Raw genomic sequence first — 27628 nt, 5'->3', positions numbered from 1 at the left:
AAACACATTTTCTTCATTGTAATCAGACAAAGGAGCCACAGCGACTTAATCTAGAACTATCAGAGAGAGTTTTACTTACAGTTCCTACAATCAACACTCCACTGATCAAACACAAGAGGAAAAGGGAGTGAAAATGTGATGCCATCTGTGCAAGGACATACAACGAAACAAACTGTAAGCCTCAATGACTTAAGATAAACTAACTACTGGGGACATGGAGATTTCCCTCTTGCGACAGGAAAACACATGCAAAATATTTTTTGTACATTTTTGAGAACAACGCAACATATCCAGCGTCTCTCGCTTTACAGAACATTATGTTTTCAGGCCGTCTGTCTCTCTGTCCCATTTTCATGAACACGCCTCGAGGATGACCTAATTAGATTTTGGTGCTCAGGGATCAAGCTGACGGTGACCTCACAAAACACTGTTTTCGTCTTGTGAGAAGGAATTTCTTCAAATTTGCTACAAATTTCCACTTGCAAGTTCACTGTGACCTCACGTTGTTGTGAATGCGATATATCAGGAACACCCAGACGGAATTTCATTAAATCCAACACAAACACTGATTTGGACTCAAGGATGAACTGGTTAGGATTTCGTGGTCAAAGGTCAAAGCCACTGTGACCTCACAAAACATGTTTTTGGCCATAACTCTCCTTTTAAACTCATACGGTAATTATGACACAATTCAATATAAATGTGTAATAGGATAAAATGAAGTGATGACATTTTATATCCAAAAGGTCAAATGTCAAGTTCACTGTGACATCATAATATATTATGATATAATATTATTCAACACTGTAACTCAGGAAGGGGAGGTCATGACCATATTTCATACACTTGGCTAGTTGGCGGAGGCGTACAACCATGAGATGGTAATTGTAGTGCATGTATTAAATCGTTAAATATAAAAGTATAATAGTGCAGGCTACTTTTAGTATACTAGTTGCTGTATTCGTAGAATCCACTGATTCATACCAGAATACAAAAAGTGAGTTGATTTCAGTTGTTCAATGTATAATCAGCTTTCTAGTAAGTCTAATCTTTAGCTTTAGTTTTCTATTAGTGATGTACGTCACAGAATTTTAAGCCTGGGGATTGTAAATTTCTTACTGTACTTACTTATCTTTCTACAAAGTTACCTTCTCTTCTCGTGGTGCTTGGATCCCTAAAATGGCACTTCTTAATACTTTGGAAGATTTAATAAATGCCCATTTATGCTGTAAATCCTACATTAGGTACGCAGGTAAATATGCCGAGCAAGTGAAGATACAAGGAGTGTTCTGACCTTAATGAAACCAGCACGGAATGTTTTTTTCGCATTGAAACTTGGCTGGAACAACATAAATGCCATTGTGTTATTATAACCACAAAGCTCAGCAGGGACAATGGGAAGGAACACCCTAATACTTCCACCTTTGTTCTTCCTATAGTGGCATAACAATGTTTGTCTTCTACGTTGCTTAAGACTGAAATATTAGAATTATATTATAAATATTATACTATAAATATTAAATAATTGCCGTGATATTTTGTAGAGACATTGTTATTCTCCAGAGGATAAAGCCCACAGAGGGTGTTGATCCCCTGACTTCTCCTCTAGCGCCGCGATCAGGTTGACTTTTGTGGCTTTAAGTTAAATTTTTCAACAACTATCACATACTGTACTATTGTTAAGAAATGTTTAAATAACAAATCAGTTGAGGTAGACAGCTGCCCACCATGAGTCCAGATCTGTTGGAGGTTTCTTCCTGTTAAAAGGGAGTTTATCTCCCCGCTGTCGCCAAGCGCTTGCTCATTGTGGGAACTGTTGGGTTTCTCTCCATAATATTGTACGGTTTTGATCTTACCTTATAAAGTGCCTTGAAATAATGTTTGTTATGATTTGGCGCTATAAAAAAAGGGAATTGAATTGAATTAATACTGTGGTCTTTCCAATATATGACTCAATACAATGGTTAAACATAATCCTGTGATTAGACAAAGACAAGTTGCTGAGGTTTCGGCCTCTTTAAACAATATTGGAGGCCACTGTGCCCTTGGGAACTTTCAGTGCACCAGAAATATTTCTGTAGCCTTCCCCCAGAGGCAGGTGAGGTCAGGAGGTAGAGTAGGTTGTCCACTAATTGGAAGGTTGATGGTTTGATTCCCGGCTCCTCCAGTCTGCATTTCGAAAGCGTCTTTGGACAAGATACCGAACCCCAAAATTTAGGGAAAAGCATGTGTGAATGGGTGAATGTGGCTTTCATTACAAAGGGGTTTGAGTGGTCGACTAGAAAAGTGCTATAAAGTCCATTTACCAGATCTGTGCCTCAACACAATCCTGTTTCTGAGCTCTGCAGTCTGCTACCTTCTCCTCATGTGTTGGTTTGCTCTGATCAGCACTGTCAGCTTTGAGACCATGTCTCATGTTTTGAGATAAGCATTTTCTCAAAACATGAGAAACTGTGAAGAAAGTGAAGGGAAGACTTTCTGAATGTAATGTACATACACTCCTTTTGAAAAATGTGCATAGTTTGGAAAGAGAAAATGTATGCGTGATTACGTGTAATACGTGAGTGATGCAGCTAACAATTACTTTAAGGTACTAATCTTGATACACCCAGTAATTAATACATTAGACCCATTAAATTTTAATACACATTTAAAAACAGCTGGATGGGAGCCAGGTTCTATAACGCAAGTAAAGACGTCTACCAGACACAATAAATACAGGTGACAAGCTCATCTGCATTCAGTCTCGCTCTTCACCTGCTACTGAAACCATGCTCCACTTCAGACTCATCAGCACACTGTGTGAGTACACGACTGTGATAAAAATTACTGGGTTTAAGTTCTTCTTTGAATTTGATTGGATAATTGGGCTGCACTATATGCAAAAAACTCTTATTGTGGTTATTTTGGCAGATATTGCGTTATGCGGTTTCAGTTGGAACGTCATCTCTTATGGTGCTAACACTGCACAACAATGTGGCGACACGTTTTACCTTTACCTTGGATATTGCACTTGGCCATATTTGCGATTTCGATTATATCCCGATTAATTGTTCAGCCCTATTGACATGGGATCTTGCTCGTATTCAGGAAGGGTGGGACTTCCTTTTACATATCTGTCACCATAACAGTGAAGGTTTCAGCTTGTTTGAAGTTGTTCTCATTAACTCACAGATTACTGTTGAAGTGGATTTACACAGAAATAATAAGATCAATGAAATAAACTATGTCTAATGATTTTTCACTTTCAGTGCTCGCAGCAACATGTCTACTCACTGCTTCAGGTAAATTGAACATTCATACAAATAATTGAGCCAACACATTGTTCTGTTGTTGTTACTGTGCTGTACAGTTCTCACAGCTCCATTATTTAAATTTCTGTATATGACACTTGAAAAAGAGGAGCACTGAAGTCACACTTGAATTAGCTGATTGGCATTATCTGTTTGATTCATGCATCACTATCACTTCACCATCTGTTTGGCTGCCAGCTGATGAGAAACATCCAATAATATTCACGCAGGTTTTCTGTTATAACCTGACACTTCTCACTGTTAAGATCTGGTCTCAGCAGCATTTTAAAAATGTATTGAACAAACAATTTATAAAACAAACTTTTCATTCCAGGCTCAACGAACAGCAACAACTGTTTGATTGTGGCCCCCCTGTCCACACACAGGGTGATCACCTGTGATGACACCAACAACGTCCAGCGCCTCCGCTGTGGTAAGTGGCATTTAAGAAATCAGGCTGTGCATGTAAACGGAGTTCGGAAACACAATGCTGCCCCAAATACTCACAAAGCACTAAATGTGGATTAATCCACTGCTGAAAATAGTTCCAAGCAATTCACTACTTTTTCAACTTTTCTAAAACCTACAGAGTTGTAGGGAAATGTTTTAGCCTTTAAAAAAAGTCAAAGTTTTTAGTTTGGGTCATTTTAGTGAAATTTGTTGTTAATATTGTTAATATGAAAATAAAGAATATCATCAGCTTCATCTTGAACATTTTCCTCTAGTACGTCTTTTCTTTCTGACTCTATTTAAAATGTTTCCTCTCTGTCCTTGTTTGATTTTTCCCTCTGTGGTGTGTAGAGGAAGGACTGATTGGTGTGGAGTCAGCTCTGTATGGACGTTCAGACAGCGAGACCTGCGGTGAGGGCAAAAGTGTAAACGAGCTGTCCAATACACAGTGCTCTGAGGATGGCACTGTGGACATCCTCAAGACAAGGTACAAACCCACTAAAATGAGAAAAAACACTCCACATGTCGTGTAATTACTCTTCCTCTCTCACTCATATGTACACTATGTCACAAGTAGTACGGCTAATGCAGCGCATGAAGTATGAGGAAAGAGATTATAGACTAACATAGGTATATTGAAATAATCGCCATTAATGTTTGGTGGATGAACTTTAATAACTCGATGATCTCTTAACTTTAGTTCCAGTGCCGAAATTTCCTGTTGTGGTTTTTATGAAAATAAATATTAGCTTCAGCACCCCTCCCATCCCCCATCCCCCTCACCACAGTAAATTTCATGTAGTCCCTTAGACTTATTGAAGTCGTAAGGACATTGTGCTATACAGATTGTAATTGATTAAATCCAGAAACGAGCTCTGTATCGTCTCGCTGCAGGTGTGATGGCCAGAAAGTTTGCGAATACAAAATAGGTGAAGTCCGTCCGAATGATCCCTGCACTGGCACCTACAAATACCTGAACACCACCTTCTCCTGCTTTCCAGTTGGTCAGTTATGTTTGTGTGTGTAATTAAAAGTTAAACAAACCAATAAGTTTGATAAGGGCAATATGTCTAATGTGATTTGTGTTACTTTAACAGTCAACACTGTTGCATGTGAGAACTCTTTGGCCATCCTGCAGTGTGGTAAGATCTGAGATTTTATTGAATGTGATAAACATATGCGTACTTATATTTTCTGAGCATTTCAACACTGATCTAATGTTTTGCCGTTCCTCCTCTCTTTGTCAGATCAAGGGAAGGTTATTTTTGTGTACAACGCTGATTTTGGACGCACGGACCAGACCACCTGCTCTTACCAACGTTCTGCTGGTGATGTCCAAAATGTGATGTGCTCCGGTCCCACTACCAAAGTGGCTGACAGGTACAGTTGCCTACTTTTTTTGTAAAACAGGAGCCATGCATTGACGCACAAATTTCCCATTCTTTAGTGCACATTCAAGCCTGTATTCACTTACATCACTCTGCATCCACAGCTGTAACGGGAAAAACAGCTGCTCTATCAAAGCAAGCCACACAGTGTTCGGAGACACCTGTTCTAGCACTTACAAGTACCTGGAGGTGAACTACAGATGTCAATGTAAGTATCTCAAAGACCTTTCTGGGCTGTTTCACTCTACTAAAGCTAGTCTGTGGCCCCAAAGAGCAAAATATCATGCAGTATACACAGAGCAAACTCAGCGCCTGCTTAGAGCCCATGTGTTCACCAGAGGGCCCCCTGGAGCATTTGAAATGTCCCAAAAAGAGCTTGAAATTGATTATGAAAGTGATTATAACCAGTACAAACACTGAATAAAGCAGTTACACATTTAAAGTCAGTGTTCCACTGATGCTTTCCAGCGGACATGAGACATCAGGGAAGGGCAGGGAGCTGAGACTGCTGCTAACTTTTGTTTTGAATGTTATGAACCAGACATGCTAATGTTAGCATTTTGGAGTTTAATAACTAACTACATCACATGGTGTTCATCAGTGGGATGAGTTTGCTCTTGTTTTTAACTGCCACATGAGATGTGGTCAGAGGCTTCTGAAAAAGAAACTAAATGGACGTTGAGTCAAGATTATTTTTGTCTAATTAATATTTCAAAGGTCAAGAATGAACTTCGATGTACAGTGTGTAAAATGCTGGTTTAGAAAACATTATCCTGCATTTTTGTGTTGTCAGTAACTAAAGTCAATATTTAATCTGTTCTTTTGCAGATCCTGCAATAACCGCTCCCTAAAACCAAAATGACATCACAGTATACATGCTTGGAATGAAGTAAACTGGTTCGCAGTACCTTTTGATACATTTTTTGTACTGCAGTTTCATTTATCTCTTTTTATTTACTTCCATTGAACTGTAATTCTTTATGTTTAAAAATTACTGTTCGAATAAACTTGTCTTGCATTGACGACTTGTCTGGCCTAGTTTGGATCAGATGGGGTCCAGCATGTTTGGACCACCACAGTGACTGCACAGTGAAACATGGAGGTGGGAGTGAGCTGATATGAAGCTGAATGACTGGGGAGAATGGTAGAAAGTCTCTTTACAGATATGTGTAAGACTGGTATCATCCATGCCCAGGAGGATCAAATCCATAATCAGACATGAAGGCAAAAATACTAAATATTAGAAAAATAAAAGATTTGAATCTCACTAATGAAGGGTAGACCAACCTTTATTGCAGTTGTTGTATATATGAACCTTTCATTGTTGCATTTTAATTTTTCCTCTCAGACCTTTCAGTGACCGGTTATCTGTCTACACTGCTCCTTTCAGCCTAGTTTCAGATTACATCCCTGTTTATCCAGTCATATAAAATATTAACCATTTTTTTGGTCATGATTACTATGTGAAGTCTTGATTAATGGGTAAAAAGTGTTTTCTGGGGTCACCTTGACCTTTGACCACCAAAAACTAATCAGTTTATCCTTCAGTCCTAGTAAATGTTTGTGACAAATTGTAAGTAGCTTTGAGTGATTGAGTAGAAAAGCACTATGTAGTCCATCTACCAGATCTGTACCTCAATCCTGTTTCTGAGCTCTGCAGGCAGTTCCTCCCTCCTCATGTCTTAGTTTTTGCTCTGATCAGCATTGTCAGCTGTGAGACCAAATCATGTCAAATCAACTGGATTTACCACAGGTGGACTCCAATCAAGGTGTAGAAACATCTCAAAGATGATCAAGAGAAATGGGAAGAACCTGAGCTAAATTTCAAGTGTCATATCAAAGTGTCTGACTACTTATGTCAACATGATATTTCAGTTTTTCTGTTTTGATACATTTGAAAAAGTTTCTAAAATTCAGTTTTGGCTTTGTCATTATGGGGATTGAGTGTAAATTGATGAGGAAAAAAAATTAAATGATTTTAGCACAAGGCTGAATCACAATAAAATATGAAGAAAGTGAAGGGGTCTGAAGACTTTCTGAATGTAACGTATATACACTCCTTTTGAAAAATGCATGTTGTGGAGCAAGTAGATTTATGATTATAAAGATCCACAAGTCAGTAATTTTATGTTCATAGGCTGCAAAAAAACAGTTGAACAGACGGAGAGGTTCATGATGAGTATGATGGGAAGTCTGTAGAAGTCTTCCTTCTTCCTCCTTCTGATAATATTGGATAAACGAGTCATCTATTATCTTTGATCAAAGTTCGGATACACCCTGAAAGTCATACAGCCTGGCTTTGATTGCGAGTTTATATTTTAACACAGCCAGGAGCCAGCTGGTTTGTTGTTTGTCATATACTGTAACACATGTTAAATACGGGTGTGTCCATTCAACTACATTCAGTCCGACTGTTCACCTGTTACTGAAACCATGCTCCACTTCAGACTCAGCAGCACACTGTGTGAGTATACGACTGCCTGGGAAAATAAGTAGTGGGTTTACATAAGTTATTCTATGGATTTTGATTGGATAAGATGTTTTGTTGTTGAAGAGGCTTAGTCCCTTTATTATACTGTATAGACCGGAGCTTTAGGATGCTGGATGGAGTAACTGTTATGAGATAGATCATATGTAAATGAAATGAATTAAGTTTTTTGCACTGTCATCTGTCTGATATGAAGTCCAGTGTAAGTCTACAACCCTGTGTGTATGTCAAGAGCTAATGAGCTGATTAGTACTGAACACAAAGTAAAGCTGATGTGATTGGTTCTGTTGGTATTTGAACATAAACCAAAGTGTTGGACAAACTGTAAATATGAACTGATGATAGCCGGAGGATCAACAACATCCTCGAGTGTTATATTTACATGTCAATCCATCTAAATGTTTTAGTCTGGATAGACGTAATGGACCAACTAACCATGGCTCCTGCTGAAATACATTTTCATTGCTATTTGCATGTTGTAAATCCAGTTGAAGTAAGCTATATCTGTTTGACAGTGATGTTTCTTTTTCAGTATTGGCAGTGACCTGTTCGCTCGTGACAGCAGGTAACTATAGAGTCAATCTAGTATTATAGTCATTACAGTTTTTCTTTTAAAAATACATGTCTTGACCACATTTTAACTCACACTTCCACATCTGTTTTTTTTTTTTTTTTTTGGTTTGTTTTAGACGTGTCCACAGAAACAGTTATCACCTGTGACAATGGCAACGACGTCCAACGGTGGTATGACTGAACTCTAAAGGTGGTGAATGCTACATTTAAGCTGGAAGATGTAAACAAACTGACCAAATCAATGTTGTGGGTTGAACAACCATGTAGGTCGTTTTCTTTTTTTTTTAAATAACCCACAGGGGCGTGTCCTGAAATAGCGCCGCTACGGTGCCCGGCGTATCGAACCTCAGTTGTCAGGGTTACAAAAATAAACAGGCGGAACGAGAGCGGTGTACGTATCTTCGTTACCATGGTTACTATAAAACGGCCATGGCTTGGTTAGGTTTAGGAAAAGATCGTGATTTGGGTTCACACAAGTACTTCCTCAATATTAGACCATCTTTGTTGTCATGGTTACAATAATAACAACGCGGTTAACTTTGTCGAACGGTCATGAATAAAAGAAACGACATAAACTGCTACTTTCACATGGGGATAGAAATCACCTCTTCCTGATATGGACTCGTCATCGCACTTTCCTCTTTGTTCCTGCTGTAATTCCTACGACCACTAGATGTCGCCTAATAACAAGACATAACTACCACTGAGCAAGCAACGTCTGTGGACGTCCAATTCTAGTTGATATCACGTCCGTCCGTCCAGGCCACAATCTGGACGTCTATATGTGAGCCAGAACTAGTCGATAACTGACATTGAGTGAAGTAGTGCAGCCTGACCCAATTTTGGACGTCTACTTACAGACAGAACTAGTTGAAAATAGACGTTCTGACAGGCCACAATCTGAACGTATATATGACAGCCAGAACTAGTCGATAAACGACCTGAGTGAAGTAGTCTAGCCTGGCCCAATTTTGAACGTCTACTTACAGACAGAACTAGTTGAAAATAGACGTTTAGAAAGGCCACAATCTGGACGTCTATATGACAGCCAGAACTAGTCGATAAACGACCTGAGTGAAGTAGTCCAGCCTGGCCCAATTTTGGACGTCTATATTCAACCAGAACTAGTTGTAATGAGACGTTCTGACCGACCACAATCTGGACGTCTGTTTGACAGCCTGAATTAGTTAATAAATGACACTGAGTGAAGTAGTCCAGCCTGGCCCAATTATGGACGTATACCAAAATTAGTTGAAAGCAGACGTTCCGACAGGCTGCAATCTAAAGTCCAGTGATGAACTGAGTTGGTATAGAATTCTGAGAGGCTATCATTTGGACATATTGATAACCATAATCAGTTGGCACTAATGCTGAGACTTTAAGGTTGACCATATCAGCATGCCACATACTGACAAGTTGAGAAAGAGGACATCCATTTTGACCAAAAAGATCAAAGAATATGCCAGATGGACAGGGAAAGGCTGGCTGGCTGGCTAGTGAAATTGTCCTGACAGCTATTTGTACCTTTGTTTCCTGGATCACAGATTACCTGACACAATTCAGCCACAATTTGTCAGGTTGGGGAACTGTGCTTCTCGGAGTCACAAAAACTGCCTTCTACTGAACACCTCAAAGACAAAGGAAATGATTGTGGATTTCCGCAGGTCTAAGCCCCTTCTTCAGCCAGTGAACATCTGTGGGGTGGACATTGAGGTGGTGCACACCTACAAATATCTAGGGGTCATCATGGATGAAGATGGACTGGTCCCCTAAGACCGATGCCCTCTACAGGAAGGGGCAGATCCACCTGTTCTTCCTGCGGACACTGAGGTCCTTTGATGTGTGTGTGGAGATGATGACCATGTTCTACCACACGGTGGAGGCCAGTGCACTCTTCTTTGCTGCAGTGTGTTGGGGAGGCAGCCTTACAGACAAAAACACCAAGGGCTGGACAAGCTGGTCAAAAAAGCGGGCTCAGTGTTGGGCAGGAGTCTGGACCCACTAAGATCTATGGTGGAGAGGGGCACACTGAACAAACTGAAAGCTATAATGGACAATAGCAGACACCCAGCCTCCTGGAGCAACAGAGGAGCAGATGCAGCAGTCGTCTCCTCTCACTGCGCTGCAGAACGGAGCAATTCAGGAGATCCTTTGTCCCCACAGCAATAAGACTCCTCCTGAATTTTTGGATTTTTAATATTAACGTGCTAATTTCTTTGTTCTATGTCTTGATGAGCTTCTGGATTTCTGAATTTGCCTTCGGGGATGAATAAAGTATTTCTATCTTTCTATTTCTATCAATCTATCACCATGTGATATAGGCCTACAGGCCTACCTTTTATCCATGTGTGGGTTTATGTTACTTGCAACTTGTTGCCATGCAAATATAATAGTATTTTGAATTCAAAATCACAGTAAAGGCTAATATAAACAAGCCAAGACCTGAGTACCTGGAGAAATATATATATTTTCATCATAAATGTTGCATTTTGGTGTATTTCCATCAGGTTTACTGTTACAATTGTTGTATAGGAGTTGGGAAACAAATTCAGCAGAAAAATTGGCTAGCTGGAACTTAAGTTAATGAGTGCTTTATTGTTATAGTGCATTTTTACAAGGCAAGGATAAAAAGTTCCTTCGTTGCATCTTAGAAATGGTTTAAATATGGATTCATGTTAGCTTCTTTCAAAAGTGACCAGAATAATGAATATAGGCCATATGGTTGATGAGTTATTCCTGATTTTTGCAGGTTTTGCCTCCGGATTCAGAGATTAAAAAAAACTTTTTCCCATAATTCTATGCAGTAGATTAATCTATCTATACACATATTCCCCGTTTGTTAATAATAATTTGTCATTTTTTATAGAATATCGAATATTTTTTATTTAACAACTGTCTCTGTGGTTTGGTATTTAAAACATTTTTGGCTGTAAGGTCGTACAGTATTAATAAAGTTCGGTTGAATTAACCAATCACGTTCTTGTTACCAGACTGATATCCTTCCGCTGTGAAAGTAGTTCTACTTTATAGTGGTGATTAATAATTTAATTGGGACTCGCAGTGGTTAACATTGCCATTAACGACATAGTTCAACCTTTTATGAAATGACATTGCTTTTTTAATCGAGCCAACTTGCCAGGAAATTTTTCTATCTGTCGCACGGATGGATATGAAGTCTGCAAGGAATTGTACAATCACGCAGTGGACTTGGCAGTTACTCGGCTCGGCAGTTAGCTCGGCAGTTACTCGGCTCGTGCAGATCTTAAGGTAAGAAATTAAATTAAACTTCCACAAAACCTTAAAACGAAAGTCTTTGTAAAACACACACGACATTGTTAGGCAATTTATCAAGTCTCATTTTGTACATACGACTTGGAAAACAACGTTTGCTAGAATTTTTTTTTTTTTTTTGGCCACTGCTAGCAAACCGCTTCGTATAACGTTAGCATAATGTTAGCGCCACTTGGGCCGTTAAGCTAACTTGGTTGTGACTATAGGGCTGGGACGATTATCCGACGTAATCGACGTTGTCGATTATAAAAATTATTCGACGTGGAACTTTTGTGTCGACGCGTCGTGTAAAATCACTCAGGGTAAATGTTCATAGAACAAAACCGGAACTTTCTAAATGGACCGTTTATATCCATCGTCTTTGGTTTACCCGGATACAAGCGCAGCGCACGGACTGGGACAACGCGGTGACGTAATAAAGTCATTGACTACATGAATGATTTACGTCTGTGTAATATATTTGAACAACACGGCGGCGTCTACCAGCAGTACGATTTAAAACTATGTACATTTCCAAGTGATCCTAAACTGTTTAGTAGTATATTTTCTGTCTCATTTGTATTGTCTTATCAAGTAACTTTGGCATGCATATTATTAGCACTTAAAATAATGTCTAAATGTTTTTTCTGTGTTGGGTTGCACAGGTCCACCTACTTCTCAGAAGCCCACGGAGAGCAGGTCCGGTGGTGGTAAGTATTGCCATTTGTTTTGTCTCTCAGCAGAGCACAGTGCACAGCCAAAGTCATCTGATGGCTACACACTTTAAAAAAAAAAATCTTTTTATCTCCTTTTTAGATGAAAGGTCTCTTTCCATTCCTCTTGCGAAATCCAGCACTTCCACCAGATTCCCTATCTCTCAAGCAAGTTAGTATATAAGTCTAGGAATTTTTCCATGTCATGTACTCATAGTCTGCAGCAGCACCATAGAGAATGAGGTTGTTATTAATATTTGGATATAATCTATTAACGTCGGGATCAACACAGCATGAATAGTATGAATATTACCATAGACAGTGATAGCTGACACTCGAACATACTGTAAGTTCCTCTGGGAATTGAGGAACTACAGAGTTTTGAGTACATTACACTGAGTAATCCAGTCTTTTCTATTCATTGTTAGAGTTCCAGAAAATTGTTATATCAAAACTTGTGACACTGCACGATGAAATAAAGAAGCTGCAGAGGAGTGAAGCAAATTCTGCAACACACATCGAGAAGATGCAGTCTTTAGAAGACTTTAACCAGATGGAGGAATCATTGTCTGGCTCTGACAATTTCAATAATTTGGTAAGATGCTTTCAATCTGTTGGACCTGTTCATATGAGTCAACTGTCACAAAACAAATACACAGGCGGGATTAATCCTTTTAAAATATTGAACCAGATTGGGGTAAAAAATCTAGTATATATCAAGTTTCAATTCTGGTATCCCAACCTTGATTACAATTTAAAAAAATATATATTTTCATAAGTCTCAAGTCTTTCTACAAATCCTTAATATATTATTAATTATTATTATTACCACAAGATTTTGGACATAGTCCATAGGCCCTAATTCATACCAGTAAAACTAGTTTAATTTTTCAATAGACAGTCGTACAGTATTTTCAAATTTGGCTGTGAAATTTGAAAAAAAATAAAAGGCCTCATTCAAATAGTAGCCTGCCACTATTTGTAGCCTGGTCCCAAACTAATTTTTTATTAAAAGTAGCCCCGGCTATTATTTGGGGAAATACGCTAACATGGATAACATCAGCTAGTTTCCTCCCTAACATTACGCGAAGAAGAGCATGTTTGTGTGTGTGCATAATGTAAACCCAAGTCGACATACATTGTTTATGTTTAATCCAGTACTATTAGAGCTGTAATCACAATACTGTGAAACCATGATATTTTTGCTTAAGGTTATCATATCGTCAGAATCTCATACCAACCCATGCCTATTCACAACCTTAACCGTGCTATTGTGTATTATTATTTTGTCTGTAAATACTAGCTGGTATAGCGTTATTTCAAAGCCATACAGGCAGTAGCTTCAGCAATTATGCTGCTTGTCATGTGAAGCCATGGCTGTTGAAAGGAAAATATGAAGGACCAGTTGACCACCTGTCTCTTGAAGTAAAGTGCATCAATGCATAAATAAAAGTAAATATTTTTCTCTTAAAATCTGCTCAAGTGAGATGCAATAAAACTGTGACAAGTACACTTTACTCAAAAGTTGCATGTACCATAGTAAATGTAAGCTGCTACCACTCTGCCACTCGGAATGCCAGAACAGTCATAAAAAATGGTTTTCTTTATAGGTTCATCGGCTGGCAAGAGTGGGTGGTAAAGATGTAAAAGACTGCACACACAAAGTGCTTGACAGGTATTTCTTTAATCATTTACTTGTGATTTTTTGCATAGTAGACATATTTCTTTAGACAGTGAAGCAGAACAGTTGACTAAGGGAAGCTTTCTTTGTTTTTATCTTGTGGCACCAATCAGCATGTTAACTAACTTGTGTTTCTCTTGGAATAGGCTCTTCACCAACCAACTCATGTCCCTTTTCAACTTGAAGGGAAAAAAGAAAAGATGGGCCTGGAAAACACAAAGGTGTTTACTGTCATAAAAGGTAAGCTTAAAGATCTTTTTCAGTAATAACTATTCTGAATGAAACAGAATGATAGTTAATGTTGTTTTATATCATAAACTGAACCTGAGTTTCCAACGCACTACAAGCGATATAATTCAGCATAATTACAGCCTCATTTGATGATCCTATTGCACACAGCAGGTTGGTGTTCAACTGTCAACACCAACCTGGATCAAAACCAGAGAACTATATTTTGGGGAAATGTTGCTTTTTGTATTGAGTACTCACATTCTTCTGAAGTGATGCATGAGTTCCCCAACACACACAGACATGCATAAACCCATCCACCTCACTGTTTAAAGCAACAACACTCAATCCAGCTCAAACTTTGTAATTTTGTCTTCTAATCTTTTTTCTGTATTGTGGAGCTGTATTCTGGATTCAGAATATCTGAATTTGGACATAACTGATAAGAGATATAACAGCAGTGTGGCACGGTGGTGGAGACCAGTGCTCTCTCAAATTTGTCTTAGCATTTTATTCCTTTTAGCCCTCTCCAAACAGGTGTTACTGTGCTGCAGAAAAAAAATGTTTGATCACTTTGTGTGTTTGCTTGTGTGCTTGGCCTTTGCTTTGGCCAGGGGCCCGTTTAAGAAAGGAAGTTTAACAAATTCTGATCCTAACCATAAACTCAGAGTTAATTTCCCCTCAGATTGGAAACTCTTAAATTTCTGGTTCTAGAAGAGATTATTTGAGTTAATTCAATCAAGTTATGTGCATGCAACACAATAATGGAGACCGATGATTTACCATAGCAACAGTTGAAGAGAGAGAAGTGGCATTGGGAGAAAATTGCTGATCCAATCAATGTGTAAATTTGAATGTGTATTCATTTCATATTTAATCACACTTAAACTATAATATTAGACCCGGAATTGACTGTGGCTCTGTAAGATGGAGGAAACGGAGAGAAACTCGAGGTTCATTGAAGAAACCTTGACAAGGGTTAACAGACTCAGAGTTTTCACTATAAACCTGCTTTCTGACATGGGCCTCTGAACAGTAGCATCATTATGTATTGACACGGGCTTTCAATTTGGCTCCTCTGAGGATGTATTCACATGATTTTTTTGTTGTTTGTTTTTTGATATTATTCTTTTTATTTTAGCTGCTGTTATGCAATGGGATTCTGCTGCGACGGAGGCGCAAATCAGATCTGCAGCCGCAGATCACCTGAAGCATGCCCCGGGACGAGTTGGAGGAGGAGGTTACAATTAGGTTTTTTTAGCAAGGGAATTTTTACTCATTTCTAATTTTAAATACTTTTATATATTTATAGTTTTGTTAGTTTCGTTTTGTTCATTGTTCACTGTTGTAAAAAGTTTTTTAAATGTGTTCGTGGCTTTTCATCAAAGTCCTTGAATAAAATTCGATAGTGTGAATCTTAAATCAGCAAATTACCTGTCATCATTACATCTATCCCCAGCAGTGTTACAGCTCACCCCAGTGGGGAGGTTGTAACTATGGAATTCCTTGTATTAGACGTTCACTTCGATAATTAATGAAGTCCAATAGTTTTATGTGTTGTAGACAAATATGGATACTGTGTGTCAACAACTGTTTAGTCATTGATGATCAAACAGAAAGTGATACTATATCATATCATATAAGAATGAATGCTCACTCACTCACTGTCACACACAGATCCAAGTTGTCTATTTCTGCTCAAACATGCATTCTTCACTTTTTATGTTTGTGTCAATTTGAGGACAGTGGAACTTTATACTAATTATCTTTAACGTTTATCCATTTTTTAATATCTGATTAGCAACTCTGGTCATCACTCATCTAATCAGTACAGGACATTAGTGGTTAATTGTAGTGTGTGCATTTCATTCATGTCAGTGAAGGGTACTACTTTTATAAGCTGTTCTCATTAGTAACCAAGTTTGAATTTTTAACGTTTAATGTCCTGAAAAGATGTGGCCTATATTGACCTCATGGATATCGTCTTCTGGATGTCCAATAATTGTGTCCTTAACACGTACTTTTATGACATCTATAAAACGTCCAGAAGAGACATCTTTAAAACGTCCGGGAAAGACGTATTAAAAACTTTCATTCTGGCTCCTCTGAGAACGTCTTGTGGATGTTCGGATATCACGTCTTTTTGACGTGTTTTGGACCACTTTTTGCTCAGTGGACCAGACATCTTGTACTTGGCCAGTGGGAGCTGCAGATGTCTGAGGGTAAAATTACTTATCCAACAGATTATCTTTACACTATTAAAAAGATGGTAATTTTGATTAATCTCCAACATCTCAGGACCAATGTCCTCACAGCCTGCCACAATCTTGTATGTACAGTATAAGGCTGAATCTGACTCGTATTGAGCTTCCCTCTCTAGTTTTTCAGACTGCTTACCTGGACTTTTTCTTATCATGTGTCACATCTATAATCAATCTGATCTGACTTTTGGTTGTGTGGCTCTATATACATCCACCCAAGACAAAAAAATTCAAATTCATTGTGAATGATCCAGATCTACCACAAAATCTAATGGGTTCTTCCGTGGCCCTTCCCTCATCCCTCAACCAAGTTTGGTGCAAATCAGTTCAACTTTTTGAGTTGTCCTGCTGTCCTCAAACCCATTTAGCATTTTTTCCATCAGTCTGTCCGAAACACAGATGAGCTTGTCCCTCGGGTTCACTGTCCTTTTTCTAAGCTAAAAAGCGATTTGAAATATTTGTGATTCAACAGTAATTACACAGAAAAACTACAGCTCCCATAAACATTTACCAGTGTGGCAGTGCAGGATCTTGCATCATACCCTGGTTTCATCTATATCCATAAAATCCATAAAATCTGTGTTCAGTCCTCCCAGTCAGGACCTGTTGGTCACTGCTCTACATGAAAACTCACTAAAGTCACTGTAGTCATCCACTGGGGACCACATGTCACCGCTCTAATAGTTATTGTATATACTGATATTAGCCACAGGAGCAACTGTTTTCCATTTGTTTTAGTGTTTTTTCCTCTTCATGTTTCCTTTAGGTGTGATGGAAAGAAAGTGTGTGAACTAAACACAAACGTCATCCGTACTACTGATCCCTGCTATGGCATCTTTAAATATCTGGAGACCAACTACACCTGCTTCCCAGCAAGTCAGTAACATGACTGCCCAACATAAATAACAAAGCAAAGCCGCGACATTTACAATAACAGAGTCAGTAAATTCCAATGGAATCAGTTAATCAGTGAAATATTTTCCTGAAGAGTTGGACCATTAATTTATAGTAAGCCGTCTCGACTGAGGTGACCTTTGAGGAAACACAGAGCAGGAGAGTCCAAAATGGAGGAGACTATCATAGTTTATTAGCTATCCTGCACCATCCAGGCAAGCTTCACAAAAGAGCAACAGTTTTTAGACAGTTATGAGACAGGAGTTGATGGTACAACTACCTCAACTTACTCAGCTAGGAGAGAGCTTTCAGACCCTCTCTGTATTGAATGAAATGACAGTCCTAAAAACAAACTGTCAAACTGAGAAAATAGAAAGGAGCTTGTGAGTGATTAGCAGAAGAAGCTTATTTGCAGGGCAGAAGTTCAATAGATATTATGTCACCAAGCTCCCAGCACCACTGATGAATTTCTTCAATAGTGTGATGTCTAATCTGATTTATGTCACAGATCACTTGGTTACATGCGAGCACTCTTCAGCACACCTGCACTGTGGTAAGACCACTTTTTTGCATGTATGCGGAAGCATTTTCATTTAATTTCAGCACTTTTCATTGACTTGTCCTCCTCTTCTTTGCAGATGAAGGGCAGGTTATTTTTGTGTATGGTGCTGATTATGGACGTCGTGACCGAACCACATGCTCTTACCAACGTCCCACCTCTCAAATCCTAAAAGTCCTGTGCTCAAATCCCACGAGCAAAGTGGCTGAAATGTACAGTTGTCCACTCTTTGTTGATTTAAAATTTTCAGGTTCAAAATATCAATCAAATCATCCTTATTAATTTAGGAACTGGAGTACAGTGATAGCTGGAGGTTGTTCACTAACATCACATCACTCTGTACCCACAGCTGTAATGGGAAGAACAGCTGCACTATCAGAGCAAGCAACTCAGTGTTTGGAGACCCCTGTTACGGCACTTACAAGTACCTGGAGGTGGCTTACGTATGTCAATGTAAGTGATTCAAAAGCCCTTCGGGGTTTAATGTAATGTTGCAAACACACTACTGCCAATCTCAATTTTGGACTGTAAATTTAGTGAGGCCACATTTTTATTTGAGGTGAAACAAAAACAAATTAAGTCTTTAATAATTATCATTAAATAATTAATATGTACAGTTTATGAGATATTCACTTATTTCTGTGGCTGTGCTGTTTAACATGAATCATCCGTCTGTTCTTTTGCAGATCCTGTGTGAACACATTGAAATCACAGTAATATTCTCAGTAGTATTCATACTCAATCAGTTAAATGTTTCTTCAGTTTATGATTGAATTTAAGAACTAGAGAAGTATGGAATTTAATCAATAAACCAATGCACCTGATAAAATTCAACTGTAAACATAATTTAAATATGATTGAATAACACTGTATATTTGATCTTTTTTTTTTTACTGCATCTGTATTACCTTAACTACCCCAACATCTCTTGTGTGTTTAACAAATAAACTTGTCTGACCTTGTCTTACATAATGACAGAGTTATTTATGATGTAACAATGGACTTTCAGTCATTCAGACTGGGGCATAAAAAACACATCTTCAGAACAGGGAAGAATTATCAGGAATTAAGGTGACCGGTTTTCTGAAATGAAAACCATAGACATTTCCAGTTCGAAAGTCAATGTTTCATTAAAGTACCCCATGTTTTTATGCCTTTGCTCCGGTCAATACAGCAAACTTGCTCACCGTCTATTTCATCTACATCATCTACGTCAGAGCTCCCACAGCATTAGCACATTAAAATGCTGAAGGTCAACCTGGGAAACATTATGCCTGCTAAATATCAGCATGATAGCATTGTTGATGACATGCTAACATTAGCATTGAGCTCAGAGGTGCTTTACTCCTATTCTTGTTTCTAATCTAACATTATTATTATTATTATTATTATTATTATTATTATTAATAATAATAATAATAAATGTGTTTAAAAAATGCGATAAAAGCTGTGTGAGTTGCAGATATGAGCATATTGTTGTCATTAACATCACCACAATAGAGATTTTAAAACTATTTAACTATAAAAAGGCAAACTGAGAACTGAACCATAAAACCTCAGTTTTGTTTCTTGTTTGTTCTCAGACACTCTCTCTCTGCCAAATCATGATTACTGATGTTCAAAAGCTTTATGTGGATTCATTATGAAGAAAGCCTTATGGCAGCTTTTTGTGAATTAATGTGTCTCTTTTTCAGTTGTCACAAAGTAACGTGAGCTTTTTCACAGATGTCTTTTTATTTCAAGTGTTGTAATTCATGCGACTCTTCTTCATCTTCATGGTATTTTGATTATCTGTGACCATGGTTTACTTTCCTCTTTGCAGCTGTTCCAACTGATAAGGAAGACATGATGTGTTTTCCTCTGTCACTTGTTTTTTAGAGACAGTTCTTACACCAACAGAATAAATATCAGGAGCCTGTTTCAACATCCAGAAGTTCAGCCCTTCACCTAAACCAGACCCTGTGGCACCATGCTCTGCTCCAGACTCAGCGCCTCACTGTGTGAGTACACATCTGACTAGAAAATAATCATAAAGAAAAGAATAATAAATCTGGAAGCTTAGATTTAGATTTTATAAGATTTCTTGCTTTTCTTTACTAAAAAAAAAATCATTAATTATATCTATGCTGCTATGATATCTGAGAACAGTATCTCTTTTATAGCATTTATATTGTGCTGTGCTTTGACATGCATCTGTTAAGAGAAGGTGTAAGTGGCCACCAGAGCCGGATGCCGCCTATTGTTTGGCGCACCTCCTGGGGTGAAAGGAGGAAGGTGAATGCTGACGTCAGACGCCACTTTTGCTGCACGATGGGATGTTGCTGGACGTTGGTTGCCGATCGGGGGAATTAGAGTGGAGATTTGTGCAGTTATCCGAGATCGGATGCCTGTTGCCGGCTGATGGGGCCAATTTTGCACCCTTGGTAGGCGAAGAGAGGTGTGTTATTGATGTTCATTTTGTATTGTTTGATTTATTTAAAGTTGAGTTTCGTATTGTTATGGTGTGTGGGTTTATGAAACTTGTAGGTTTATGTAAATGTTGAGTATTATTGTGGCCGGTGCGATGATGAATGTGTGTTTTTAAGATAGAGAAGTGTTCGCCGGTTGACGTTGTGTTTGGCGTGAATTTTAAATGCTTATGTGTATTTTGATATGCGATGAATTATGTTCTTTTTCTTCTTGCAAAAAGAGAGATTTGCTGCTGCTACTGTCATGAAAAGGTATGTTTCAGTCTGGTCCAGCAGAACAGCTAAATCACACACACACACACACACGCACACGCACACAAACACACACACACACACACAGGGTCACTTTAGCTTTTAACATAAACTGTAATTATGCTTAATTAGAAATAAAATAAAATAAATCATCAAAGACAGACACATGTAACACTGAGGGTACAGTCTTTGATGTTTCTTCTATGGCACACCTGACAGCTTTTGGGTCTGACAGGTACCAGTGTGGCCCAGTGTATTTTAGTCTAGTCATGAAACCTCAATATAAGATTACATTAGTTAACGCCATTAATCCCCATGATGGTAAACTAGTTTCGTTGCAGACAACATACAGAAGACATACTGCCACTTCAATAGTGCAGTACATGAGTGTAGCCAATGTACACAAATTTAAATAAATAATACATGATGAATTATCTGTCTTTGTTGCTTCAGTGGACATTTAGTCCAGTGGACATTTAATTTGCATTTGTTGAGGAAACTTAAAAGTTATGGTGCACTCAAAACCTTAGTAGGTTTTAATTGTGTGAGTGGATGTGTGCATTTCCCTGCTGTTAATTTAGTTTTCACTTTTCCTGCCATTCAGTCGTTTTGTCCCAGAGGACGAATGTAAAAAAATCTGAATACTGCTGTTTACTACACATCAGGTATAAGTATTGTAGAGGGCATATTCTTCAGCATTGTCTTGTTTTAACACAAAAAACACATTTTCTTCATTGTAATCAGACAAAGGAGCCACAGCGACTTAATCTAGAACTATCAGAGAGAGTTTTACTTACAGTTCCTACAATCAACACTCCACTGATCAAACACAAGAGGAAAAGGGAGTGAAAATGTGATGCCATCTGTGCAAGGACATACAACGAAACAAACTGTAAGCCTCAATGACTTAAGATAAACTAACTACTGGGGACATGGAGATTTCCCTCTTGCGACAGGAAAACACATGCAAAATATTTTTTGTACATTTTTGAGAACAACGCAACATATCCAGCGTCTCTCGCTTTACAGAACATTATGTTTTCAGGCCGTCTGTCTCTCTGTCCCATTTTCATGAACACGCCTCGAGGATGACCTAATTAGATTTTGGTGCTCAGGGATCAAGCTGACGGTGACCTCACAAAACACTGTTTTCGTCTTGTGAGAAGGAATTTCTTCAAATTTGCTACAAATTTCCACTTGCAAGTTCACTGTGACCTCACGTTGTTGTGAATGCGATATATCAGGAACACCCAGACGGAATTTCATTAAATCCAACACAAACACTGATTTGGACTCAAGGATGAACTGGTTAGGATTTCGTGGTCAAAGGTCAAAGCCACTGTGACCTCACAAAACATGTTTTTGGCCATAACTCTCCTTTTAAACTCATACGGTAATTATGACACAATTCAATATAAATGTGTAATAGAATAAAATGAAGTGATGACATTTTATATCCAAAAGGTCAAATGTCAAGTTCACTGTGACATCATAATATATTATGATATAATATTATTCAACACTGTAACTCAGGAAGGGGAGGTCATGACCATATTTCATACACTTGGCTAGTTGGCGGAGGCGTACAACCATGAGATGGTAATTGTAGTGCATGTATTAAATCGTTAAATATAAAAGTATAATAGTGCAGGCTACTTTTAGTATACTAGTTGCTGTATTCGTAGAATCCACTGATTCATACCAGAATACAAAAAGTGAGTTGATTTCAGTTGTTCAATGTATAATCAGCTTTCTAGTAAATCTGATCTTTAGCTTTAGTTTTCTATTAGTGATGTACGTCACAGAATTTTAAGCCTGGGGATTGTAAATTTCTTACTGTACTTACTTATCTTTCTACAAAGTTACCTTCTCTTCTCGTGGTGCTTGGATCCCTAAAATGGCACTTCTTAATACTTTGGAAGATTTAATAAATGCCCATTTATGCTGTAAATCCTACATTAGGTACGCAGGTAAATATGCCGAGCAAGTGAAGATACAAGGAGTGTTCTGACCTTAATGAAACCAGCACGGAATGTTTTTTTCGCATTGAAACTTGGCTGGAACAACATAAATGCCATTGTGTTATTATAACCACAAAGCTCAGCAGGGACAATGGGAAGGAACACCCTAATACTTCCACCTTTGTTCTTCCTATAGTGGCATAACAATGTTTGTCTTCTATGTTGCTTAAGACTGAAATATTAGAATTATATTATAAATATTATACTATAAATATTAAATAATTGCCGTGATATTTTGTAGAGACATTGTTATTCTCCAGAGGATAAAGCCCACAGAGGGTGTTGATCCCCTGACTTCTCCTCTAGCGCCGCGATCAGGTTGACTTTTGTGGCTTTAAGTTCAATTTTTCAACAACTATCACATACTGTACTATTGTTAAGAAATGTTTAAATAACAAATCAGTTGAGGTAGACAGCTGCCCACCATGAGTCCAGATCTGTTGGAGGTTTCTTCCTGTTAAAAGGGAGTTTATCTCCCCGCTGTCGCCAAGCGCTTGCTCATTGTGGGAACTGTTGGGTTTCTCTCCATAATATTGTACGGTTTTGATCTTACCTTATAAAGTGCCTTGAAATAATGTTTGTTATGATTTGGCGCTATAAAAAAAGGGAATTGAATTGAATTAATACTGTGGTCTTTCCAATATATGACTCAATACAATGGTTAAACATAATCCTGTGATTAGACAAAGACAAGTTGCTGAGGTTTCGGCCTCTTTAAACAATATTGGAGGCCACTGTGCCCTTGGGAACTTTCAGTGCACCAGAAATATTTCTGTAGCCTTCCCCCAGAGGCAGGTGAGGTCAGGAGGTAGAGTAGGTTGTCCACTAATTGGAAGGTTGATGGTTTGATTCCCGGCTCCTCCAGTCTGCATTTCGAAAGCGTCTTTGGACAAGATACCGAACCCCAAAATTTAGGGAAAAGCATGTGTGAATGGGTGAATGTGGCTTTCATTACAAAGGGGTTTGAGTGGTCGACTAGAAAAGTGCTATAAAGTCCATTTACCAGATCTGTGCCTCAACACAATCCTGTTTCTGAGCTCTGCAGTCTGCTACCTTCTCCTCATGTGTTGGTTTGCTCTGATCAGCACTGTCAGCTTTGAGACCATGTCTCATGTTTTGAGATAAGCATTTTCTCAAAACATGAGAAACTGTGAAGAAAGTGAAGGGAAGACTTTCTGAATGTAATGTACATACACTCCTTTTGAAAAATGTGCATAGTTTGGAAAGAGAAAATATGCGTGATTACGTGTAATACGTGAGTGATGCAGCTAACAATTACTTTAAGGTACTAATCTTGATACACCCAGTAATTAATACATTAGACCCATTAAATTTTAATACACATTTAAAAACAGCTGGATGGGAGCCAGGTTCTATAACGCAAGTAAAGACGTCTACCAGACACAATAAATACAGGTGACAAGCTCATCTGCATTCAGTCTCGCTCTTCACCTGCTACTGAAACCATGCTCCACTTCAGACTCATCAGCACACTGTGTGAGTACACGACTGTGATAAAAATTACTGGGTTTAAGTTCTTCTTTGAATTTGATTGGATAATTGGGCTGCACTATATGCAAAAAACTCTTATTGTGGTTATTTTGGCAGATATTGCGTTATGCGGTTTCAGTTGGAACGTCATCTCTTATGGTGCTAACACTGCACAACAATGTGGCGACACGTTTTACCTTTACCTTGGATATTGCACTTGGCCATATTTGCGATTTCGATTATATCCCGATTAATTGTTCAGCCCTATTGACATGGGATCTTGCTCGTATTCAGGAAGGGTGGGACTTCCTTTTACATATCTGTCACCATAACAGTGAAGGTTTCAGCTTGTTTGAAGTTGTTCTCATTAACTCACAGATTACTGTTGAAGTGGATTTACACAGAAATAATAAGATCAATGAAATAAACTATGTCTAATGATTTTTCACTTTCAGTGCTCGCAGCAACATGTCTACTCACTGCTTCAGGTAAATTGAACATTCATACAAATAATTGAGCCAACACATTGTTCTGTTGTTGTTACTGTGCTGTACAGTTCTCACAGCTCCATTATTTAAATTTCTGTATATGACACTTGAAAAAGAGGAGCACTGAAGTCACACTTGAATTAGCTGATTGGCATTATCTGTTTGATTCATGCATCACTATCACTTCACCATCTGTTTGGCTGCCAGCTGATGAGAAACATCCAATAATATTCACGCAGGTTTTCTGTTATAACCTGACACTTCTCACTGTTAAGATCTGGTCTCAGCAGCATTTTAAAAATGTATTGAACAAACAATTTATAAAACAAACTTTTCATTCCAGGCTCAACGAACAGCAACAACTGTTTGATTGTGGCCCCCCTGTCCACACACAGGGTGATCACCTGTGATGACACCAACAACGTCCAGCGCCTCCGCTGTGGTAAGTGGCATTTAAGAAATCAGGCTGTGCATGTAAACGGAGTTCGGAAACACAATGCTGCCCCAAATACTCACAAAGCACTAAATGTGGATTAATCCACTGCTGAAAATAGTTCCAAGCAATTCACTACTTTTTCAACTTTTCTAAAACCTACAGAGTTGTAGGGAAATGTTTTAGCCTTTAAAAAAAGTCAAAGTTTTTAGTTTGGGTCATTTTAGTGAAATTTGTTGTTAATATTGTTAATATGAAAATAAAGAATATCATCAGCTTCATCTTGAACATTTTCCTCTAGTACGTCTTTTCTTTCTGACTCTATTTAAAATGTTTCCTCTCTGTCCTTGTTTGATTTTTCCCTCTGTGGTGTGTAGAGGAAGGACTGATTGGTGTGGAGTCAGCTCTGTATGGACGTTCAGACAGCGAGACCTGCGGTGAGGGCAAAAGTGTAAACGAGCTGTCCAATACACAGTGCTCTGAGGATGGCACTGTGGACATCCTCAAGACAAGGTACACACCCACTAAAATGAGAAAAAACACTCCACATGTCGTGTAATTACTCTTCCTCTCTCACTCATATGTACACTATGTCACAAGTAGTACGGCTAATGCAGCGCATGAAGTATGAGGAAAGAGATTATAGACTAACATAGGTATATTGAAATAATCGCCATTAATGTTTGGTGGATGAACTTTAATAACTCGATGATCTCTTAACTTTAGTTCCAGTGCCGAAATTTCCTGTTGTGGTTTTTATGAAAATAAATATTAGCTTCAGCACCCCTCCCATCCCCCATCCCCCTCACCACAGTAAATTTCATGTAGTCCCTTAGACTTATTGAAGTCGTAAGGACATTGTGCTATACAGATTGTAATTGATTAAATCCAGAAACGAGCTCTGTATCGTCTCGCTGCAGGTGTGATGGCCAGAAAGTTTGCGAATACAAAATAGGTGAAGTCCGTCCGAATGATCCCTGCACTGGCACCTACAAATACCTGAACACCACCTTCTCCTGCTTTCCAGTTGGTCAGTTATGTTTGTGTGTGTAATTAAAAGTTAAACAAACCAATAAGTTTGATAAGGGCAATATGTCTAATGTGATTTGTGTTACTTTAACAGTCAACACTGTTGCATGTGAGAACTCTTTGGCCATCCTGCAGTGTGGTAAGATCTGAGATTTTATTGAATGTGATAAACATATGCGTACTTATATTTTCTGAGCATTTCAACACTGATCTAATGTTTTGCCGTTCCTCCTCTCTTTGTCAGATCAAGGGAAGGTTATTTTTGTGTACAACGCTGATTTTGGACGCACGGACCAGACCACCTGCTCTTACCAACGTTCTGCTGGTGATGTCCAAAATGTGATGTGCTCCGGTCCCACTACCAAAGTGGCTGACAGGTACAGTTGCCTACTTTTTTTGTAAAACAGGAGCCATGCATTGACGCACAAATTTCCCATTCTTTAGTGCACATTCAAGCCTGTATTCACTTACATCACTCTGCATCCACAGCTGTAACGGGAAAAACAGCTGCTCTATCAAAGCAAGCCACACAGTGTTCGGAGACACCTGTTCTAGCACTTACAAGTACCTGGAGGTCAACTACAGATGTCAATGTAAGTATCTCAAAGACCTTTCTGGGCTGTTTCACTCTACTAAAGCTAGTCTGTGGCCCCAAAGAGCAAAATATCATGCAGTATACACAGAGCAAACTCAGCGCCTGCTTAGAGCCCATGTGTTCACCAGAGGGCCCCCTGGAGCATTTGAAATGTCCCAAAAAGAGCTTGAAATTGATTATGAAAGTGATTATAACCAGTACAAACACTGAATAAAGCAGTTACACATTTAAAGTCAGTGTTTCACTGATGCTTTCCAGCGGACATGAGACATCAGGGAAGGGCAGGGAGCTGAGACTGCTGCTAACTTTTGTTTTGAATGTTATGAACCAGACATGCTAATGTTAGCATTTTGGAGTTTAATAACTAACTAGATCACATGGTGTTCATCAGTGGGATGAGTTTGCTCTTGTTTTTAACTGCCACATGAGATGTGGTCAGAGGCTTCTGAAAAAGAAACTAAATGGACGTTGAGTCAAGATTATTTTTGTCTAATTAATATTTCAAAGGTCAAGAATGAACTTCGATGTACAGTGTGTAAAATGCTGGTTTAGAAAACATTATCCTGCATTTTTGTGTTGTCAGTAACTAAAGTCAATATTTAATCTGTTCTTTTGCAGATCCTGCAATAACCGCTCCCTAAAACCAAAATGACATCACAGTATACATGCTTGGAATGAAGTAAACTGGTTCGCAGTACCTTTTGATACATTTTTTGTACTGCAGTTTCATTTATCTCTTTTTATTTACTTCCATTGAACTGTAATTCTTTATGTTTAAAAATTACTGTTCGAATAAACTTGTCTTGCATTGACGACTTGTCTGGCCTAGTTTGGATCAGATGGGGTCCAGCATGTTTGGACCACCACAGTGACTGCACAGTGAAACATGGAGGTGGGAGTGAGCTGATATGAAGCTGAATGACTGGGGAGAATGGTAGAAAGTCTCTTTACAGATATGTGTAAGACTGGTATCATCCATGCCCAGGAGGATCAAATCCATAATCAGACATGAAGGCAAAAATACTAAATATTAGAAAAATAAAAGATTTGAAT

The 27628-nt window shown here is 38.5% G+C and overlaps 3 protein-coding genes and 1 long non-coding RNA gene across 5 annotated transcripts; all 4 read left to right on the top strand.

Annotated features, from left to right (window-relative positions):
- The first annotated feature begins 2704 nt into the window (after window positions 1-2704).
- On the top strand, window positions 2705-6796 carry LOC130175041 (L-rhamnose-binding lectin SML-like). Its single transcript, XM_056385309.1, has 9 exons — window positions 2705-2802; window positions 3252-3284; window positions 3628-3726; window positions 4095-4230; window positions 4638-4747; window positions 4841-4885; window positions 4991-5123; window positions 5236-5339; window positions 5960-6796. The coding sequence occupies exons 1-9, from the start codon at window positions 2772-2774 to the stop codon at window positions 5980-5982; spliced, it is 714 nt and encodes a 237-aa protein (XP_056241284.1). The 5' UTR covers window positions 2705-2771; the 3' UTR covers window positions 5983-6796.
- A 721-nt stretch (window positions 6797-7517) lies between these two features.
- Window positions 7518-16929, top strand: LOC130175044 (uncharacterized). Its single transcript, XR_008828679.1, has 9 exons — window positions 7518-7595; window positions 8152-8184; window positions 8309-11459; window positions 12128-12172; window positions 12279-12347; window positions 12604-12770; window positions 13786-13850; window positions 14003-14096; window positions 15226-16929. It is a non-coding gene; the product is annotated as an uncharacterized LOC130175044 (long non-coding RNA).
- Window positions 16930-16989: 60 nt separating this feature from the next.
- LOC130175126 (L-rhamnose-binding lectin SML-like) lies at window positions 16990-18853 on the top strand (the record flags this gene model as incomplete). Its single annotated transcript, XM_056385422.1, has 5 exons — window positions 16990-17221; window positions 17748-17792; window positions 17878-18010; window positions 18148-18251; window positions 18485-18853. Coding segments are annotated over 5 exons (525 nt in total), but the record flags the coding sequence as incomplete, so codon positions are not given.
- An 811-nt stretch (window positions 18854-19664) lies between these two features.
- On the top strand, window positions 19665-27387 carry LOC130175040 (L-rhamnose-binding lectin SML-like). 2 transcript variants are annotated; one of them, XM_056385307.1, is made up of 9 exons: window positions 19665-19798; window positions 24486-24518; window positions 24862-24960; window positions 25329-25464; window positions 25872-25981; window positions 26075-26119; window positions 26225-26357; window positions 26470-26573; window positions 27194-27387. In XM_056385307.1, exons 1-9 carry the CDS (start codon window positions 19768-19770, stop codon window positions 27214-27216), a joined length of 714 nt encoding a protein of 237 aa, XP_056241282.1. In that variant the 5' UTR covers window positions 19665-19767; the 3' UTR covers window positions 27217-27387. The 2 variants fall into 2 exon arrangements, with proteins under 2 accessions (XP_056241282.1, XP_056241283.1); XM_056385308.1 differs by lacking the exon at window positions 19665-19798 and adding an exon at window positions 23934-24036.
- Window positions 27388-27628: the final 241 nt, after the last annotated feature.

The sequence above is a fragment of the Seriola aureovittata genome, chromosome 9 (genome assembly GCF_021018895.1).
Source record: "Seriola aureovittata isolate HTS-2021-v1 ecotype China chromosome 9, ASM2101889v1, whole genome shotgun sequence".
Classification (NCBI taxonomy): Eukaryota; Metazoa; Chordata; class Actinopteri; order Carangiformes; family Carangidae; genus Seriola; species Seriola aureovittata.
The sequence above is the reverse complement of the archived record's forward strand: the minus strand, read 5'-3'. Positions and strand labels throughout refer to the sequence as shown.